The sequence below is a fragment of the Zonotrichia leucophrys genome, chromosome 2, assembly GCF_028769735.1.
Source record: "Zonotrichia leucophrys gambelii isolate GWCS_2022_RI chromosome 2, RI_Zleu_2.0, whole genome shotgun sequence".
NCBI lineage: Eukaryota > Metazoa > Chordata > Aves > Passeriformes > Passerellidae > Zonotrichia > Zonotrichia leucophrys.
The window spans coordinates 64,854,365-64,875,235 of record NC_088171.1 but is presented as its reverse complement, the minus strand read 5'-3'; the positions used below and the strand labels follow the sequence as shown (position 1 = coordinate 64,875,235).

The following is a 20,871-nucleotide window of genomic DNA, read 5'->3' as shown; positions in this document are numbered from 1 at the left end:
AAGTACTGTATTAAAACTGTCCTTAGTGCTTGGGGTCAGGACTGCAGTGCTGAAAACTCTCTCTTATCACTGAGCTCCGAAGGTGCCTAAGCACTGAATGCCATGTTACTAATACCTGTAAAATCTTAGGATATTTGGTTCTTTTCCACTTGTATGAAGATGAGTAGCATGATGCCAGGCTTACAATAGTAAGCCTGTTGTGTGTTTTTCTGAAGTTGTTATGCTTTCTTGATGTTGTTATTTTGCCATAGTCTCCCAGGGAGCTTGGTCAGGTGGGAATTCTCCAGTGGTGCCCAGCGTGCTGCAGAGTCAGTCTTCCATTAAGTGCAGCAACAGCTTTAGAAGACATTTGGAAGAGGAGATGCTGCTGCTTTTCGAAGATGATTAGCTAAAGCATTTGTTCAAAATGTGGTAGACCCTGCTTCAGATTTTTTTTTTTTTTTTTTGCCTAGAGACATCAACCTACATCTTCCACTTTCTGGGCAAATATCCCAGTTGCCAAGCTGTGTGTTGTCTTTGAGTTCTTCTGACTGAAACTGTGTTATTATCCAGAAAAAGAATGTGTGATTCATTGAGCCAGGAAGAGGATGTATAAGATGTTACTTTCCAAGAGTGGAGACATACAGCCTCTGATCCATGATTTCAGAAGTTATTTGTTTTATATATTCTGGAATAAACATGGAAAGTGCAGAATTTCCTGCCCTTTTCTCCCCAGGTGCCTGATAGAACCATATTTCATTACGTTGGTGTGTGTGGTTTTTTTAACTGTAGAGTCTTTTTTTAAACCAGTCTCAAATAGGAGGGATGAACAGATGCTGCTTGGAGGATGTGACTTGCAGCCTGTATTTTCTCTTGGAAGATGGAGCTATGAGTAGATTTCCCCCACTAGTGAAGGAACTGAACCACAGTATTTTCTTTTCTGCGCTACCATCCTGCTTTATAAAAAGTGCACTGTCAGCAGCTGTATTATTAAACCAAGAAACAAAAAGTAGTAGCACCACGAGGTAAGGACAGTATCCACTCACTTGCCATGAAGATTTGAGGTGGGAGAGTCACATATCAGAATGAAAAGAGCCTTTTTGTATCTCTTTGGAGGCTGTTCTTGGAGCAGGATGGTGGAGTTCTTCCCATTGACTGTGCTTTCCTAGGGGTAGAGTGCTGACAGCTCCACACGGAATGCCCTGAGTTTAGGTTATGCTGTGCTCAGCACGCTGCTCACTTGGCCATCCCGTGCCGAAGTACCCTGCCTCCTCCTGCACTTGTTAAGGACTAAGCTCGTGCCAGGTGAGGGAGCTGCTGTATCCAGCATCTGGGTTTCATCTTCCAGATGTGGCCCCAGTGTTTCTAAGTGCTGGTTTGTCCTGGTCATTTGGATAGACCGATGGTGAGAATTACCGATGCGGATGTGTTAAATGGGAGGGATGTTTGCTTTGCTGCCTTACTAAACTGCTTCTAGAAGAGTATTTGTATGTTCCTATTGTTAATTTTATGTTTAATTTTGTGCTTTCGTGTGTGTGCTGGTTTAACTTGGAACAGTGCCATTCTTATCCAGGTAACAGATTTCAGAGATTTTAAGTGTGACTTAAAGGAGAAAAGAATAAAATAACTTCTTGTGATATTTTTTTATTTGAGAATTAAGCATTCGGATGAAAGAGTCAGAGAACTTTGGTTCTCCTGCACTTTTATTTAAACTCATACAGGCAGATTTAAGCATGAGAAAAAACCAGTTACCTGAAAAGTGTTTATAACCTCCCCATAAACTTCTATATTCACGCTGAGCTTTAGCTTAGAGCTGTTTGATATTAGAGATAATGTCTGTACATTAAAACTTCTGCCAAGGAGTGACGTTTTCCTTTTTTCCTACATGTGTATGTGCCAGTGCATATTTATAGTGTAGATGTCCAAATCCAAAGATGTTTTCCTTGATGAAACCAGCGTAAGTCTGTGCATGTATTGTAGTTGGTCTTGTGCTGATGTAGTTAGGACATAACCTGACAAAGGGGACCAGAAGGCCACTGGAAGCCACTTTCATAGGCCTGGGTCATGAAAGCCTCTCTGGATTTGTGAGTTTCACCAAGTCACTTGAGACATCATCTAAGGTTCTTCCCAGAGGGACTAAGTACAGGACTGGGAACTGAAAACTGTATGCAGCAGTGTCTAAAGCATTGCATTGCTGCCTGCTGCTGTCTTGAAGGTGGGCCTTGCTTGGCAGTGACTGCAGCAGTGGGCAGAAGGGATCTTACAAACCACCAGGTTTATTTTGTGAGGAAATTTTGAAACTTTGATGCTTAAGAGTTCCTAGAGAATCATTGAGCAATGTAACCTAGGTAATGTTTCATAGGCCTTAAACAGGAAAATGATAATTTAAAAAGTCTTTATTAAGAATATCTGTATGGACCTACACAAATACCATTGTATTAACTCCAGTCAACAGGATTGCACCTTGAAGCACACTTAATATGGTTGTATTTGTATGTAATTCTGCTTGATTTGGTTTAGTAGTAAGCTAGCGCATTGAGCTAAACCAAATATATTTGGAGAAATGTTTAATGTGTATTTAAAGATTTTTTTTACAAGATGGGCTGATAGTCAACATCAGAAGTTTTGTCTTTGTCCCAGCAATACGATACTGTATTGGCAAAACAGGTGTTGAAATTTGGCACTTGGCTTTCTACTGCTACTGTAAACAAAAATGTATTCTAATTGGGAAGAACTTACAACACTGAGATATTGACAGTTTTCTCTCATTTAGGCTAGCAGTACTGTACACTTGTACAAATTGTCGATGATGATTGCTATAGCATTTCATTAATATTCTAGGGTTTGTTTCAAAGTGTTGTTGTGGCAGTCTTGGAGGCTGTGAAGTGTTAGGGACAAACAGTATTAATGAGTGGTATCTTAGGAAAAGAAAAAAGCAGATGAAATAATTGAGTGTGTTAGCTGGGACACTGCAAATTGTCTTTGGTTGCTGGCAGCACATCACTTCCTCGGAGTTATTTATTCCTCCAGTCAGTAATTAGAACCAGTTCTTGCTCCCCTGCCATGGACAAACTGAGCTGCTGCTCAACAGTGATTGATTCTAACAACTCGTCAGGACAGAGTTCAGAATCTTTTGTGCGCCCAGAAATGTTTGAGCAAAAGTATTGCAGGTTGCTGCAGATGGTGGGCTGCCACAGCATTATGTACTGAATTCATAACACACTGGGATGACTGGCTCCGTGGTCATGGGGCAAACGGTGCATGTTGTTTACCTGGACTTTAGCAATGCTGCCTGCAGCATGGTCTCCCATGTGATCCCTGTTGTCCACTTGGTGAAATACAGACTTGTCAGGTGGACCGTAAAGTGATTGGAAAATTAGCAGGACCATTGACCTCAAAGGGTTGTGACCAGCAGTGCAAAGATCCAGTGGCAGCCAATTGCTAATAGAGCTCTCAGAGGATGATACTGAGGCTGATGCTGTTCCATGTCTTTATTAACAACCAAGGAATGCCATGGATCCTCAGCAGATAATACCAAGCCCTTGGGAACTTCAGCCCTGTTGCATAATGAAGAAGGGGCTGCCATTGAGGGAACTTGGCAGAAGTGGGCTGCCAAGAACCTTGTGAGTTTTAATAAAGGCAAATGTGAAGTCCTTCATCTGGGACAAAACAACCCCACCGACCTGCTGGACAGCAAGTTGAACGTGAGTCAGCAGCACGCTCTTGAGGTAAAGAGGCCAGCTGCATACTGGGAGGTATTAGTAAGTGTGTGGGAAGGATGTAAAGGGAGTTGCTTTTTGCCCTGCATGCAGCACTTTCAGGACTGCATCTGGACTGTTGTGACTAGTTTTGTCCTCTCCAGTTCAAAAAAAGACAAGGAAAACATACAGGAGTGAGTCTGCTTGGGAGACATCAAAATCATAATGGCTTTGAGAACTGGGTGTGTTCAGATGAAGAGCAGCAAATACCTAGTAAGACTATAGAGAAGGTGTAGCAAGCTCTTCTAGGAGATTCATAGCAATACAAAGGGACAATGGACTCAAGATGCCTAAATGGAAATTCTGATTTCATAATAGGAAAAATCTTTTAACTGTGAGACTCGCCAGCATATTGGAAGAACTGCCCAGAGATGTCTCAAAACCCAGGTGGACCTGCTGGTTTTGGCCATTCTCTGAGGAGGAGGTTGTAGCAGTAGGTGATGCATGGGGTGCCATGCAACCTCGTGTGTGTGGTTCTGTCAGAGCTGCTGCAGCTGGACCACAGAGCACACACAGGCGATTTCAGTGTAAATGTCACTGTTCCTCTAGGTTGGCAATCCTTTTGCTGGTCTATCCTCTAATTCTGTCTTTGGGGTTGTGCTGTCTCTTGAGGATAATGCCTCTGTCTCACTGTTGCAGTTTTTCCAGACTAAATTGCGAGCTTGCCCTCAAAAAGAGAGTAACTAAGAGGCTTTTTTCTAGGGTTGCTATTTTGCTGACCAATTTTTAAAAATTCTTCCGTCTTCTTAGTGGCAGGTCAGGTGATATACTTTTCCATTTTTTTTCTGCCATTAAATTGTAAAAAATCTCATATTTTTTGCTTTTTAATGTTCTGTGTAATCAGTTCAGTATTTATTGTACGGCCCTTGGCTTGGTGCAACCCCAGTGCCCATGCAGGCTGGGGCATGAGTAGATGGAGAGCAGCTCTGCCAAGGATTTGGAGTTGCTGATGCATGAGAGGCTGTGTATGAGTTGGCAATGTGTGCTTCCAGAAAGGCAAACATATCCTGGGCTGCATCCAAAGCAGTGTGGCCAGCAGGCTGAGGGAGGGGATTCTGTTCTTCCAGTCCTCTCTGGCGAGGCCCCACCCGGAGTATTGCAGGCAGCTCTGGGGTCCTCAGCACAGAAGGACAGGGACCTGTTGGAGTGAGGGCCGAGATGGGCCTCAGGGATTGTCAGGGGGCAGAAGAGCCTCTGCCATGAAGACAGGCTGAGAGAGTTAGTGCTCTTTAGCCTGGAGAAGAGAAGGTTCTGGGAAGACCTTATGAACCCCCTTTGAGAACCTGAAGGGGGCTTAGACTCCTTTAACTCTGAAGGAGGGTTGATTCACACTGGATGTAAGGAAGAAGTTTTTAAGAAGAGAATGATGATACGTTGGAACAGGTTGTCTAGAGAGGTGTTTGAAGCTCCGTTCCTGGAAACATTCAAGGTCAGGTTAGATGGGGCTCTGAGCAACCTGATCTAGTTGAAGATGCTCCTGCTCATTGCAGGGAAGTTTGGATTAGATGACCTCTAAAGGTCCCTTCCAACCCAAAACATTCCGTGAGTCTGTGTTGCACTTAAGTGTAGGATTTTTGGATGGTTTTGGCTTGAGACTACTGTGGTTTTTTCAACTGAAAAAGATGAGTTCATCTTTGCATTCCCATTTGCTGGGATGAAATGCTTGGGCTAACACAGATACACCAGCATGCATTGAGTCCTACACCTGTGAAATACACAATTTGTGAATACATGAGGCACTAGAAAACTTTCCTTCTCTTTGCTGAGGCTATTTAATGTCTTCTTGATGGTTTTGCTCTTGGAAAAAGTTGTGTGACAGTGTCTTGGGGAGCTGGCTGACTTTGCTTTTAGTTATGATTGTATTTTGAATCAAATATTTTTGAAGCGGATATGTCACAAAACTTTTTCCCCTATTAGAGCTCAGGGCCTGGTGACTTCCAAGACTGAAGTAAACCAAGCAAAGAGCTAAACTGCTCAGTTGTCATTTTCTTTGAGACTGAATTACAGTGAGGCACTGAAATATTTATAGTAATGAGATATAAAATCTCTGAGATTTTATGAGAGAGTAAATGAGAGGTGAGACTGTAATACAGGTGCACTTGTAATTAAAATCATCCTAAGCAAAACAGATAAAAACAAGGCTTAAACTGATTTAAATCTAGCTGTGTTCGGGAATTGCTGTGGTGCAGCCAGACACGTATTAAATTTATCTATATAAGTGCATGTGTTCTAATGTCAGCCCTCAGTATTTTTTACTAAACTTACTTTACAGAGTTGTAGAATATATACATATTTGTAGATGATTTTTTAGTGACCTTGAGTCACTAAAAAAATAATCTCTACATGCCATGGCAATTTTTCATGTTGCTGGTAAGAGAAGTGTCTGAAGATACTGGTTCTGTGTTTAAAGTGAGGTGCTCTTGGTTCTGTCAGTTGCAGTGTGATGAAAAAATACAGCCAGAAAGACACTGCTGCCTCTCACAACAGAATATTACTGCCCTGCAGCAGAGTTGAGGCTACCTGGGCTTTACAGTTTGAGAATATTACCTTAAAATGTCAAAGAATGTAACAATCCCCCTCACGGCTCCAGCTGAAGCAACTGTGTCCAAAGGTCGTTGCTTCCGTTTCTCTTAAGCACCAATTCTTATTTCACCAAACGTTTTAGAGTCTTGTTAGGAACTGTGTGCACCAGGGTTAGATGTGTCAAATTTAAAGTAATTGCAGGTTATGCTGGTTAGATGAATTGTGAGGCGTGACTTTTGTATGGTGCACAATGTCTGTGGATGATACTTAAAAGGTAGGAAGGCTTTGAGTTTTGCTGAAGTACTCAATTATCACAGCAAATAACTAAATGTCATGATGTAGTTACCTGATTTTAATTTACCTGTTAAAATTTGTGAATTAGATAACATATTGAGAGTGCAACAGGATTAGCTGTAGATTTTGCAAAATGACTGATATGTGCTATTATCAGCTCAGTTTATACATCAGCATGGACAGAAAAGATACTTCACAGGGAGGATGTGAATATTTTGCTGGTTTTTGCTAATACTGGTTTATCTTGAAAAATTTAATTCCGGTCTTCTGTTTTGATGACTGTGTTCTCCAAAATGTCAGGAGTGAGATTTTGTAGCTTAGTTTTGTGAAATATGCTTCAAACCTTCAAGCCTTATCCTCAGTAGGAAGCACTGGACATAGGGATGGACATTGGCAAGCTGCAAGTGGATCTCAGATGGCTTTTAACTGTTGCTTCAGGAGTTGTTGCAGAATTTGGGCTGCCCATTTTTGGGTTTCAATGCATAGTGTGTCCTCACCACTATGTGCCACAGTGTGATGGTACCCTGTTTTGTTTGTGAGTGCTTTCAGGCAAAATAACTTTGAAAATGTTTAGTTCTTTGTGCATTGACAGGTAGCAAATTTGTAGTGTGGGGTATGATGCATTGATAGCCTTTGTATGCATGAACTCCTTGGCTATAAATGCAGGAAAGAGGAAGACTTTGCCATTACCAGTTATGTTTGGTGATGTTGAAATATGTAATGAATTGCATCTTAATGTGTATAGAGTACCTGTAAATAAGATAAACAATTTTATGTGCAAGTAATGTATTTAAATCCTAAATATAAAATGTATGTTATATTTTGCAAAATCTGATAACTTGTGCTAATGAACTTCTAAAGACCATCTGTTGCCATGGGAAATGTACTTCTGATCATTCTAGTTTTAAACTTGTCCTTGTGGTTATGTCAGAAATAAAAGTAGTGACTTTAGACTAAATGGTTTCCTTATAGGAAAGATATTCTGAGCAGCATTTCAATTTATATAATTCTAGATATTACTTATGAAACTTACCTGGGGACACACTGTAGCAGCTGGGATGAGCAGTCCTCAATTAAAAAGTACTAACTACTTGGAATTCCTTCTTAAATTGGGAAAGAAAGAACTTTAAAACTGCTTTTAAAGTTGTAAGGGAAAATAGTGTCATGAATCTTAAATGTTTTGGTTTTGCTGCTGATAGATTTCCATCTCAAAGTGTAATACTGAATGTAATCTACAGTGCCCATTGCTGATTGGTGCTGAGAGTTAACTAGTGCCTGTGTAATGCTTCTTTAAAGGAAGAGAGAAAGGTACCTTGTACTTTGTGGTGTGTTTTGTAATGTTGTCACTGTGTCAGCTGAAGGTGTGGACAAAACTTCAGATAAAAACCATTCAGCGTCACAAGGATTTAACCTAGTGTGTTAGGCACTGATTTATCTCTCAGAGCACATACTGGTGTTTTGCTCTCGGTTTTAAGTGATAATAATGTATACAGATGTGCATACAGTGCCAGAAAATACCTGAATTTCCCTGGAACCTTTATTTTAAAGCTAACTAGACTAAGGAAAATAAGGCTCACTTAAGCAATAAGAAAGAAATACACACGCATCTGGTAATATAATCCCTTCTTCAAGACTTTCAGGAATAAATCTGAACTAGTCCACTTGTCTTAAATAAAATTGTGTTTTTCAAATGTTACATAATTAATAACATTCCTGAAACATATTGTTCATATTAAGTAATAAGTTTTATTGTCTTTTTTCTAAATGAAATATCAAACTCTGCTGTCCTACATCCAAATTGAAGCCGCTCCCTGAATAGGAAAAGCAGAGTTAGTCTAATCCAGTCTGAGTCTGCTGCAGCGAGAGACAATCATGTCATGTTTCCATTTCTATTCCTGCTGTTGGTGAACATCAATGCAGGCACATGGTGAGCTGCACTAGCAGCCTGATGCCCCTGAGGGGTAGTCCCTCACCATCATGGTCTATAGACAGATTTTGGTTGGATCTATTTAACAGAGCCTTGCTACAGTTCATCATTTGGTTGCCTGTATGTGCTAGTGGCAGCACAAGGGAAGGGTGAGGTGAAGAGGAGAATGGGACAGTGTCTTTAATGACAATACGGACACAGGATGATTGAAAGAAAAGAGGAGTTTTATTTCATTTCCTCTGGTTCTGGCTGCCTGATTGTGCTTTCTCTCAGGCCAGTTCTGGTGCACTGAGCCAGTTTAACTCATGGGCCCAGCAGAGAAATGTGTACTTTTTGCCAGATTAATGAATTCAGCTAGTATGGAGAGTAGCCTGCTATGTGCCAGAGCTGGCATGAGCTAACTGTGGGGGGTGGAGGGAAAGAAAATTCCTTTTTGGTGTTTGGAATTGGTTGGATTGATCTGCTCCATCTCAGTGAACTTCACTGATGACTTTCTTTTTGAGGACTTAGTGATTCATATGTTCTGATAGCTTTAACTTTGGAATTGGAAGCAAGGAAGTCTCTGAGAGGCAAGAATTTGATGCTTTACAGAGGTGTGTGTACAGTGAAGTGGAAATCTATCCAGTTGTGTATTTTGCATCTCTGACAAATTTCTGTAAGTGTATGACTGTTATATAATTTTTATACATTTTTTTCATACTTGAACCTTCTGGACTGAAATCAACTCAGTTGCAGAACGGATGTTTTTGAGTAATGTGTCACTGCTGAGTGCTTCTGCCAGTACTTTCCTCACCCTGTGCTATGTGAAAGACCCTTACAAGCTGGAACAACTGTCCTATTCCGTCAATATTTTAGGCCAAGAAATATAATTTTGGCCAGCTATTGCCTGCTTTTAAGTTTAGAATTCAAACTGTGACCACAAACTACTTATTTTTCTTTCTTTCTTTGTATAAATCCTTTGAAGAAGTGGTCTTTTTAAGTAGTAAATTATGACACCTGTTTGGTAACTGATACTTCTGTCTGCATCTTTTGCTTAGTGTTGCAGCCAGCGTGGGTTTATGAAGGCAGATCCTGCTTGACCAATCTGATCTCCTGTGGTAGAGTTACCCACTTGGTGGATGTTGGATGTCATCTGCCTAGAATTTATTGTAAAGCCTTTGACACCACTTCCCATGGCATTCTCCTGGCTTCCCATAGTGTGAATGGGTGTGATCTTTGCTGAATAAAAAACTGTGTGGATGGCCAGGCCCAGAGCGTGGTGGTGAATGGGGTTACATCCAGCTGGTGACCAGGCACAAGTGGTGTTTGCCAGGGCTCAGTATTGGGGCCAGTCCTTTTTAACATCTTCATCAATGACCTGGACAAGGGGATCGATTGCACCCCAAGCCAGTTTGCAGATCACACCAAGTTGGGCAGAAGTGTTGATCAGCTGGAGGACAGGAAAGTTCTAGACAGGGATCTGGGAAGGCTGGGTGGGTGGGCTGAGGCCAGTTGTATGAGGTTCAGTAAGATGAAGTGCCAAGTCCTGAATTTGGGGCACAGCAACCCCCTGCTGGCTGGGGTAAAGGTGGCTGGAAAGCTGCATGGCAGAAAAAGGACCTGGTGGTGCTGGTCAGCAGTGTCTGAACAGCAGCCAGCTGTGCACAGCTGGCCAGGAAGGCCAGTGGCATCCTGGCCTCTATCAGCAGTAGTGTGGTCAGGAGGAGCAGGGCAGTGATTATCCCCCTGTACTGAGCACTGGTGAGGCCACACCTGGAATCCTGTGTTCAGATTTGGGCCACTCTCTGTGAGGAACACACTGAGGGGCTAGAGCCTGTCCAGAGAAGGGTAGTTGGAGCTGGCACTTGAGGATGTGGTTTAATGGTGAACATGATGGTAGTGCTGAGTTAACAGTTGGACTTGATGATCCTAGAGGTGTTTTCCAACCTTAATGATTCCATGACCTTATGAGAAGAGGGCTTTGGGCCCTCCAAGGAAGGATTTGAGTCTCCAGCACAGGGCTTTGGCCCCTGGAAGTAGGCTTTTGGAGGTGAGTAGGAGGGTTTGAATGCTGCAGTTGGATTTTCTTGGGTTTTGTGCCCTCAAATGATGCTTCAATACCTTGAACTGAGGCTCTGCTCCCTAGAAATGGGGTTTTAGAGGAAGGCTTTGAGCCCATTAGATAAAGGCTGAATCCTAAATAGGAGGCTTTGGAAGCTAGGGTTTGGGCCTAGGAGATGTGCCTTTGTACTTTACAAAGACTTTGAATTCTACAAGTGAGGCTTTGGGCCTTCTAAATCAGACGTGGAGCCTTCAAAATAATGCTCTCGGCCCTTCAGACGAGTCTTGGGACCTAAGGAGCAGGGCTTGAAACTCAGTAATGAGTGTTTGTGCCCAAACAAGGAGGGTTTGGACTCTTGGGTCACAGTTGGACGCAGTGATCCAAGAGGTCTTTTCCAGCCTTAATAGTTCAGTGATTCCATGATGTCAAGCCAATATGCCTTGGAGTAGCTGTTACTGTAGTTACTGTTGCTATGATGTTTGTATACATAGGCTTAGATAGACCTAGCAGAGCTGCAGGCACTTGAGATGATGCACAGATATTGAAAAACTGTTCATAAGCTACTGGGTCTTTCTGGTGGATTTTCATTTTGTTCAGCTTTCCTGCTGATATTTTTTGGGGTGAGTGTATTTAAGGTGATAGCAGTTGATACTGACAGCAGCTCAAACCTCTGCAATCAGTTAGTTAAGGAGTAAAACATTTTCACTGAATAAAACACAGTTGGGACTGCCCCTGTGAGTCTTCTGCCCTTCCATGATATTAAGTTTGGTACCTGTGTGGCCTGTAGAAATGAGAAGTTATGAACATTAGACTGAGTGGCAGTGCCATGTCCTCTGCTCTCAACCTGAGACTGGGAACTAGAACAGTTTTTGTGCAGTAGCATGCTCAGAGTAGCTATATTGAATGAAGGTGTTCTGGAAGAGGCTGGTTCATATTTGTGGCATGAGAAGATCAGGATCTGAGCAGTTGGCTGGAGAATAAGCCTGCAAGAGTTGTCTATTGCTGTGTCTTTTGTACTTGATATCTGAAGATCTGTTGGTATCAATGAGATGTGTACTATCCTTGTCAGCTTTCTAGAAGGATTAATGATTCCTCTCTGAGGAGATGGGATGAACAAAGTGCAGAGCTGGTGACACAGTAGTAGAGGGGGAGTGCTCTGCAGCTTGTTTGCGTGTGCCGAGAGAGGGAAAGGATGTTCAAATGCTTGTGCTGAAGTTGAAGTATAAGAAAACTGCAAGTTAGGGTAAGATTAAAATGCCACCTTTAAAGACAGTAAGGCATGACATTTTGCTGAATTGTTCTGGCAGGAATAAGCACTGTGCATGTTCAAATGTGTAGTTTATCAGTGTTACCTTAACTGCCTGACTTGATCAGGAATCCAACCACAGAGCTTTATTGATTGGCTTTTAGCTCTCATGGGCAGATAAGAGATGATGGAAGGTATTCTGGTGGGGTTTTTTTTTTGGTGTGTCATCTGTGTGTATTTGAATAGGCATACCTGGGGAATGTGGAATACTTTTAGGGGGGAGGTGGTTTTTTTTAATGGAATCTGTTTTTTATGATGGCTCTTTTATAATGCCTGCATAGTTCTTTCACAGTGCCTTTAACATATTTTGCAGACAGAAAATGTAGATGCCTTTATATGTACTTTGTTTTCTCTTGCTTTGTCACTAAGCCAGAATTACTCTGGAGTATAAAACTGGGCTCCTTGTCTACCATTGTGCCTAAGCTGGATGGAGCAGGCCATTAGTACTTGGTGCAGTACTGCTGTGCTGAGTTCCAGCTCATGGGCAGGTTTGGGAAGTTACCCTGTGTTACCCAGCTTGGAATGCTGATTGTGTGGAGAATGGCAAGGCTGCCATTTGCATGAAAGGGTCAAACCAGTCTGGTGTCAGATATGGATGGTAAAACGTCATCTTAGTTAATTACTAGTCTGGCTGCGTTCTCCAGTTACTCATTAGGATTTCTAATGGTTGGGTGTTTACTCTTCTGGATGCCTGTGGCTTCTTCCATTTTGAGTCTCAGGTAGCTTTCAGTCCTGGGAGGATTTCCTCAGCAAGAGAATCGTACTGGCACCTGTTTTATGTCCAGTAATGTCATACTCTTTAATGGAGAGATTCTCTAGCAATACTGAATATAGTAATGCCTAGCTTTTTGGAAAGAGCAATTGCCTTGGATGCAGTTTGTGTCCTGACCATTTGCTTATTTTGGCACATTTTGACTCCTCTGAGTTCCTGATATGCTTTTATTCGTAGCAGCAAAATACTCACTCTCCTAAAGGGGCACAGTGTGTCACAAGTAAAGGTGAAAATGAGGGGCTGGGAACAGAGTACAGGCTGCCTCTTTGCTGGTGCCAGGCACTGAACTGCTCTTGAGCTCTGGTGTTGAGGCTTAGTATTTATGTAGAACAGCAGCAACACCCTAAGCACGGCGTATTAGTGTGAGTCTTAGTGTGGTAATTGTGATAGATGCATTTATTATGCTCCATTCTGTCTACTTTAAGCTGTCCCAGGCTAGTTATTCTGTCTTTGTGCAAGTAAAAGATTAAATTATAGATTATTATGAAACATGTCAAATTGTAAATTAAGATGACTTTCTTTCTGTGAATAGACTTTTGTTTTCTACCTTGCTTTTCTCCTCTTTGCCAGCCCTCTTCCTAACTCCAGATTCAAGGCTGTCCTGTAAGCTGGTGTTTGTGTTACTGTGTATGAAATATGTGAATGACAGATATGGACTTTTTCTTTCACATGCGCTGAATTTTTAAAGAAAGTTGAATACAACAGGGTTCATGTTTCAGAGTTGTTTACTAGACTAACTACTACATGTTCAATGAATATTCTCCGTTTTCTATGCATGAATAATAATTTTTAGAAATTTTTGTTGCCTGAACCCAGAAAAATAACGAAGTACCTTGATGCATGTGTTAGCAACTGGCAATGAAGTTCAACAAAAATCTTTTTTACGCTCTTGTTGCTTTTCAATTTCCAAAGTGTTGAAATTGTGGAGGTAGTTTTGGTGCTTTCTTAAGCTTGTGGAGGTTAGAGCAGGTTCTGTGGCTGCAGTCTGTGTAGGAGGGGCAGCTCCATGCTGCAAGCACTCTGCTGCACAGGGTTGAGATTTGACAAGAAGGCGTGTTGAAATTTTGAGGATATGATGGGGAACAAGTGACTGCCTAAAACAAAATGTTAAATAAATATTTCTTACAAGAATGTAAGCATTACAAATAATTGGTAATTGTCAACATGGAAATGGCTTTTATGTATTCAGTAACTGCCAAATATTAAGGTTTGTAGATACAAAATGAAAATTGATCAAATGGAGTCTGTTCAACAGTCCTGTAGTGAGGAGTCCGTTGTTCAACTGTAGCTGTTTCTTCAGAGGTCCTTTCAGGATCCCTTCACTATTCAGAGCAGAATAGTGGGGGTTTTGGTGAGCATTGTTCCTACAGTTCAGCATTAGAAAAAGAAATATTTAAGTTCACTGATTTTAGTAGCTATTACGCTCATCACTATTGCTATAGATAATTGCTGAGCTTATGGGTTTGTTGGTTTTTCAAGTGAAGGTGTCCTCAAAATGTGTGTACATCGGGAGTTATTTAGAAATTTAATTTCTTTGTGACCTTGTGACTTGACAAGGTGAATTTCAGCTGTAGTTTTAGAATGTGGAAGTTTTGCCAAGGTCACTGGGAAGTGCAGAAACTGATGGGTTAGTAGTAAATCAATGTTAAGTGCATTTTTGTCATGCATGTTGCAGAAGTATAGGAATTCTTTATGAAGGATCCACCACCTTCTTATCTTACTCATCTGAATATTGCTATCTAATGTCTGTCTTTGAGGTCTGTGCAAGGTTGCATCCCAGATCATGCTGCTGACTGTGCTCATATATTTTTCTTTCAAGCTGGGGCTCCTTAGCAGAGTGACCGAGTCAGTGAAAAACATTGTACCAGGATGGTTGCAGAAGTATTTCAATAAAAGGGAAGATAAATGTGTAGACATGAATGAATCTGCAAACGAGGAAGAGAATCCAGTAAACTATCACCATGATTATGCAAATGAAGATGCCATGGTAATTGATGGGAGAGTCACGCCTGAATCAGCAAGAATTAATTTAGAAGGTATGTGCAATATCATTTAGTATTCTGACCATCTGTATTTATTCACAGATTTTTGGTTTTGAATCTACTTTTCTAGGGGAGGCTGGAAGGAGCATTTGGACAGGAAAAAAGCAAACAACAAAAAACCCTGCAACACCCAAACCAAAATGACCAACCTGCCGAAAACCCCAACCTGAAATAACCCCACATATAGGAAAAACAAAGGAATAAACCTCAGTAACTCAGTTTTTAGAACTGCCTTAGCTTCAAAGTTTAAACATACTGGAAGTTCACTTAGAGCCCTTGAAAGTCATTAGTTAACTTCAGATACTCAAGTAGCCAAGTGTAAAATACTGCTAGCATTTATTCACAAGTGTGTGGGGTTACATTTTCTTTTTAAAGGATCTGGGATGAGAGTTTATCTAGTTGCTTAAGGTAGTAGAAACATTAATCTGTTTTGTTCTCCTCAAAACAAAAGACCAGATGCTAGAATGCCAGAGGAGAATTCCTTCATGTGTCCTGATATATTTTTTTTCTTTTCCTTTGAGCTTCTTCAATCAATTGATTAAATTCCTTTGTTAGTTTAGTGGAGATCTGGGGAACTCTGCTAATGACATTATTATTTTTGAAATATTTTGTAACATTGTGTGGCATTGCTAGCTTGGGGTCTTTGGAAACTATTTGGATCCTTGGTAAAGAAGTTTACTACTCTTTTATCATGTTAAAAATAAGCTGTGCTTTATATCTATACCTCTCACTGTTTCTGTAGTACTCCGTGAATTTGCATATGCTCTCATTTGAGTTTCTCTTAAATTAGCAGTTTTGGGAACTCAGTTTTTAATTAGGTGAGAAATTTTGTCTGAGCACATGTACGTAACCATCTGTGTGGACAGTCAGCTGCTTGTTGTTGGCAGAATGAAAAGTAATGAGGAAATACCTTTCCCACCAATGTTATCTAATTGTAAATAAGGAGCTTTACAGCTCTCTGTGTAGCTGTAGCTTGAGCATAAGTTTGTATAAAGGAATAGAGAAGGTTTTCATGAATGAGTAACATGTGTTGGCTTTCCTGAAGAATTGTGTGAAAGGACCTTTCAGTGAGAACAGCTGCACAGCATACTTTCTAGCTCCAAGAAATCAGGAGCAGATGGGACCTGCTAGAACCTTCAGTAGCTTGTGTTGCAGTTTGTGGATGTTGTAGTTAATTTTTCTAGCTATAGTTAATAATAATTTTTTTTTATTGTTACTGGTGGTTTTATTTTAGAAAGCCTGTTTCTTTGGCTCTGAGGTACCAATGTGCAAGAGCCTATGTTCCTTTGCTTGGCTGGCCTTTGGTCTGATAACGCTTTCTTTCATCTCAAACAAGACAGTTTTAAAAATCTACCAGTGCTTTGGAGAATTAATTACTAGCAGTGCAGTGCTTCTGAAGATTGAAGTAGCTAGTTTAAGCTTCAGCAGAAATGTCAGGATGATAGTGTCTCAAAATTATGTTCTTACTCAGAAATTGTGGGAGGGACTGTGGGAGGGCATATGGATATCAGGCAAGATGGCCATTAATTGCTATTCTGTTCATGTGGCAAGTTGGAGCTGTGAGACCACCTCTTGCAGGACACTGGCAGTGTTTACAGACCCTTTTAATGAGGAAAAAAGGCCTGTCTTACAACTGAGGCCGCGTTGCTTTCTTTGTCCTTTGTGCCAAAATCTCGAAAACTAATGGATAGAAGATAAATTGCCTGTAGCATGACCTGATACGGTAGAATTTGGAAGGGAGGATGATGACACCAGAACAAATAAACCCCTGAAGATCTTTGCAAATACATATTTTTATGTTACATATTCAGACTGACACCATCTTTTTTACAAAAAAAAAGATAAGTTATGAACAACTCTGCAGTTTTTGTCATGTAATCTCAAATTTTGGAAAGCTTATTGTAAACATTAGCTGGAGGAGAAGGAATTTATAGATGTTTGATTTAGTGAAAGACAGTTTAAGCACTTGAGTGCAGGGTCAGATTTTGATGAAATTCAGAAAAATCCCATCCTTAAGTACTTGTTAATGCCACATTAATGCTTAGTATTGCAAGCAGTGTTGCTGTTGTAATCAGACAGATGAAACCCTATCTGGGTGAGGAAGTTAAATTCGGCTTCTCTATTTTTGTGCATAGAACTTGGCAATAAGCATGGCTGTTGATAGAAAACAGGTTTTGGCTTCTGTGAGCTTGTCTGTAGGGAAGCTGATTGTCTGGCTGTTCTTGTTCAGAACCATCCACGAGCAGGTCTGCACTGAACTTCTCGGATGTGTTGACAAGGCCCTCCCTTCACCGGAGCCATTTGAACTGCACCGTGTTGGATTCCGCGGTCCCGCACTGTCAGCCCTCCACATCTTCCGCACTTGGCATCGGCAGTCCTGGGCTGTCCCTCGTAAAGGAAATAAAAGATTCTACCTCTCAGCATGATGATGATAACATCTCAACAACCAGTGGCTTCTCCTCTAGAGCATCTGATAAAGGTAACTTCTATGTTCTCTCTTTGGTTTGTTTGATAACATGAAGTACTTTGTATTCTTTAATATTCCACATTGCCTTAGGAAATAAAGCAGGAGAATGTCAGCTCTAGATGTTACATTTAATTTTTAGAATTTTAAAAGTATATAATCTTGTCACCTTTTAAATATAATCACGCTTGGAATGCATTTATGAGTCTGTTATATTGTAAAGATTCAGTGCTAATAAACGCTATTTTAGCTTGCTTATCTGTAAATCTTGAATGGGAATAACAGAAGATGAAGATGACTTTCTGTAGCTTGATAGCTGGGTTGGTTGCCTAGAAGGAGGATTGACTCAGAATATCTCTCAGCTGGCTAAATTTGAGTAAATACAGTTGAAAAATAAAACCACAAGATATTCTCGAATTTTTTTTCACCAGGAGTCAATAAAACAACTATTCTGATTGAACAAGTTTAGGCCTTTTTTTTCCTGCTGTTTTTGGTAGAGGGCATAATTTGTCAATACTTCTTTGTTTTTTTTGCCAAACTCATTAGAATCGACACCATTTTTAAGTAAGAAAACCCTCAAGACATTGTATTTATGTAGAATGTGACCTAGGCGTCCCACTGAGAAAGGGCAAAACAGTAAGTTTGCAAATTATTCTAGTTCCCCATATAAATGGGGATGGAGGTGTGCTCAGCCAGTTCTCTTGAGACCATGGTTTGACAATTCAGAGTCGGTGTTGCCAGGGCGTAGCAATATAACCTGAGTTTGCTAGAACTTTCTGGTACGTCTCCATAGGACATACAGAAAATAAGTAGTTAACTGTGTTAATTCAGCCTTTGGGTAATTTTTCAGGTTTAAGACTTGGTCAGTTCTGTCCTGTGCTGGTTTCCAACCCTCTACCAATATAGGAAAAGCTTTGTATCATTAGAGATGCACCAGTGTTTATGCAGTTCCTTTTTTTATAATGAAAGAAAGAAAGAAAATAAAATTGTGTTATATTGGAAAAGTGCTGTTAACTTGTGAATGCTTTTGAAAGATTGGTATTGGATCAGTATTGAAAATACTGAAAGGTCATGTATTCACAGTTCTGTGAACAGATTTTAGGTTCAGAGTTGGTACTTGGGTTTCATACCATATGTGAAATTCATCTGTTTGAAGAGCTTTGAAGGTTAGAGTGCCAGAGAAATCAGTGTTAAGGGACCTTTTCATTTTGTGAGATGTTTTTGTAGAGAACTCTGAAGTTTGTGTGATGTTTAATACTAAATTTCTCAATGTACACAAGGCATTTACATATGGCATTTGTCATTTTGGCAGATATCACAGTTTCAAAAAATACTTCAGCACCACTGCTCTGGTCCCCAGAGGCTGAAAGATCTCATTCCCTCTCACAACATCCTGCATCTAGCTCTAAAAAACCTGCATTCAATTTGTCTGCTTTTGGATCTCCCTCTCCTGTAAGTACTGCACAGTATTAGTTTTAGTCAAGTTGAATGTGTAGCCATTTTACTAACCAGTTACCATAATACCTTTCTGTAGTCACTTGGAAACACCTCTGTCTTTAAGACAAGACAGCTCGGGGATTCTCCATTTTACCCAGGAAAGACTTCTTATGGTGGTGCAGCTGCAGCAGCAAGACAGACAAAAGTGCAGATTTCTGCTTACCAGGTATGAGAGCAGCAGTGCAGTGGGAGGGAAAACGTAACTGAAATACAGAAGGGGGAGCTCGGCCAAAAAAGCACTGAGCTGGGAACTTAACTTGAAAAATGTGGCCACAGTTCCTATCTTGCCCACTCAGCCTACAGTTTTTGTTTCAATTCTTGTGTAACACTTTATGTAGAAATGCTTATCATAAAGCAGAGAATGACAGTAGCATCTTAGTTCCTGGGCAGTTTCTTTTATTAGGGGTTTCCTCTCTTATGTCTTCCAGAAATTTCCATGTTCTGCCATGGTCTGCCTCTGATGTATTATGGTAAAATAACATGTAAATAATTACAATGATGGCATAACTTTAAAACCTTTATTAATAGCAGCAAAAGTTACCTCCTTATACTTGCCTGTAGATCTTACACAAGCACTCAAACTATGAACATATTCTGCATTTTTTAATAGAGGAGTATTCAAAAGGCAAATTTGCTCATCCTTTGCAGTTCTGTTACTGAGAGGGAGGCATGCAGTCCTACATGCTACATATCATGATAAACAAAAAGATGCTCTCTGTTTTACTGTCATTCAGATGGCTCATGAGAGGAGCTGCTGGTCCCCAAGTGTTCTTTGTGGTCTAAAATCAACCAGCAAATTAAAAATCCTGACTGCTCTCAGTAGCTAGAGTTGACTCTAAAAGCAAGTCAGTAAAATCTGATTTGGTTCTAATTTGTTTAAATGAGAATGCCCTTCGTTAAAAAACTGAAAAGTCAAAAGGAACTGTAAGGAGCTGAAGATAAATTTTGGCAGTCTGTTTCTACCATGGAACAAGGGGACTTGTTTCCTGACTTTCCTGATTCAGGGAAATCTTGAACCTTGTGGGTTTTCCTGACTTGGTGTTGAGTCAAACTTGAGAACATTTAAAATTTCTGTAAGCTAGAAGTCCTCTTTGGTCAGCTATTTTTATTTTTTACAAAAAATCTGGCTTATGTTGAAAAGAGGAAGCAAATATTAGGCTTCTAAAGGAGACACAAGCTTGTTTTGTTGCTGCGTACAGCGAGTCTCACTTGTGTGTCTTATGTGTTGTGTGCTCTCCTTCCTGTCTTCATGTAGTTGTGTGGGAAGCATGACGTGGTTACATAAGAGGTGTAACATAGTTTATTTTAAAAATGTCACACTGAGGTTTTTTAAAATTATTTCAGTCATGTGGTACGACATTGGCTTTTTCAGTCAATGTTGTACCACATGACTGAAATAATTAAAAAATGTTTCAATGTATTATTTTAGATCCGTTACAGTTCAAATCAGATCTTTATCTTTCTAAAGAGAGTGAAAAGATCTGCAGTCTTAGAGGAAGGGGGGAAACGAGAGAAGTAGAACTAGAAATTCATGATGATGATTGTATACTCTGGCTTAAGATGCTGTGCTTATGCCATCATGAAACTCCGAGATATGTTTTGCTACTGAAAGTACTTTCTGCAGCACAAGGTTTTGCTTCATTTCTGTTTTCCTTATCACCACTTCAGAGACCCTATGACCCCAGCATCTCCATTTTATGACTTTCTACATTTAAGGATTTCTTTTGTTGCTTTATCCCACGTGCAAGATATGCAGGGCCCCACTTAAACTTCTCTAGAGTCAGTGGAGTGCATTTTTCTTCTTCATGCCTAGAATGCTCAGTGAGTGCATTTTTCTCTGTCATTATGAGAGTATTGGTTGTATCACCAGTGTAGCCATAGGGCATGAAATCCACACGTGTGTAACTCAGAATCCACCATTGTAACATTGGCAATGCTGATTTTTCAGCCACCAATAAAAAGACAAATGAAAGCTAAACAAGCGAACGTGCAGTCCTACGGCGTGACAAGTTCCACAGCACGGCGCATCTTGCAGACCTTGGAGAAGATGTCAAGCCCTTTGGCGGTAAGGGGTGCTCCTTTTAACATTTTATGCCATGTGTTTGAAAAACACAGTGAATGTGCCAGTATAGGAAGAAGATGTTACTTGATGTCATGTCCATTTTAATTTATTGTACCTGTTTTTTCAACAGGATGCTAAAAGGATTCCATCTCCTGTTTCTAGTCCTCTGTCGACTGTAAGTTGATCAGAAACTCCCCCATGTTTTT

The 20,871-nt window shown here is 40.5% G+C and overlaps 1 protein-coding gene across 2 annotated transcripts in view; it reads left to right on the top strand.

The window, feature by feature from the left end:
• The window catches only part of NUP153 (nucleoporin 153), a 44,234-nt gene that overhangs the window by 2,199 nt on the left and 21,164 nt on the right, over window positions 1-20,871 (top strand). For both annotated transcript variants that reach the window (XM_064705233.1, XM_064705232.1), the window contains exons 2-7: window positions 14,420-14,636; window positions 16,873-17,121; window positions 18,419-18,558; window positions 18,641-18,769; window positions 20,552-20,668; window positions 20,796-20,840. In XM_064705233.1, the coding sequence (XP_064561303.1) occupies window positions 14,420-14,636; window positions 16,873-17,121; window positions 18,419-18,558; window positions 18,641-18,769; window positions 20,552-20,668; window positions 20,796-20,840 (897 nt within the window). The remainder of the gene's footprint in view (window positions 1-14,419; window positions 14,637-16,872; window positions 17,122-18,418; window positions 18,559-18,640; window positions 18,770-20,551; window positions 20,669-20,795; window positions 20,841-20,871) is intronic.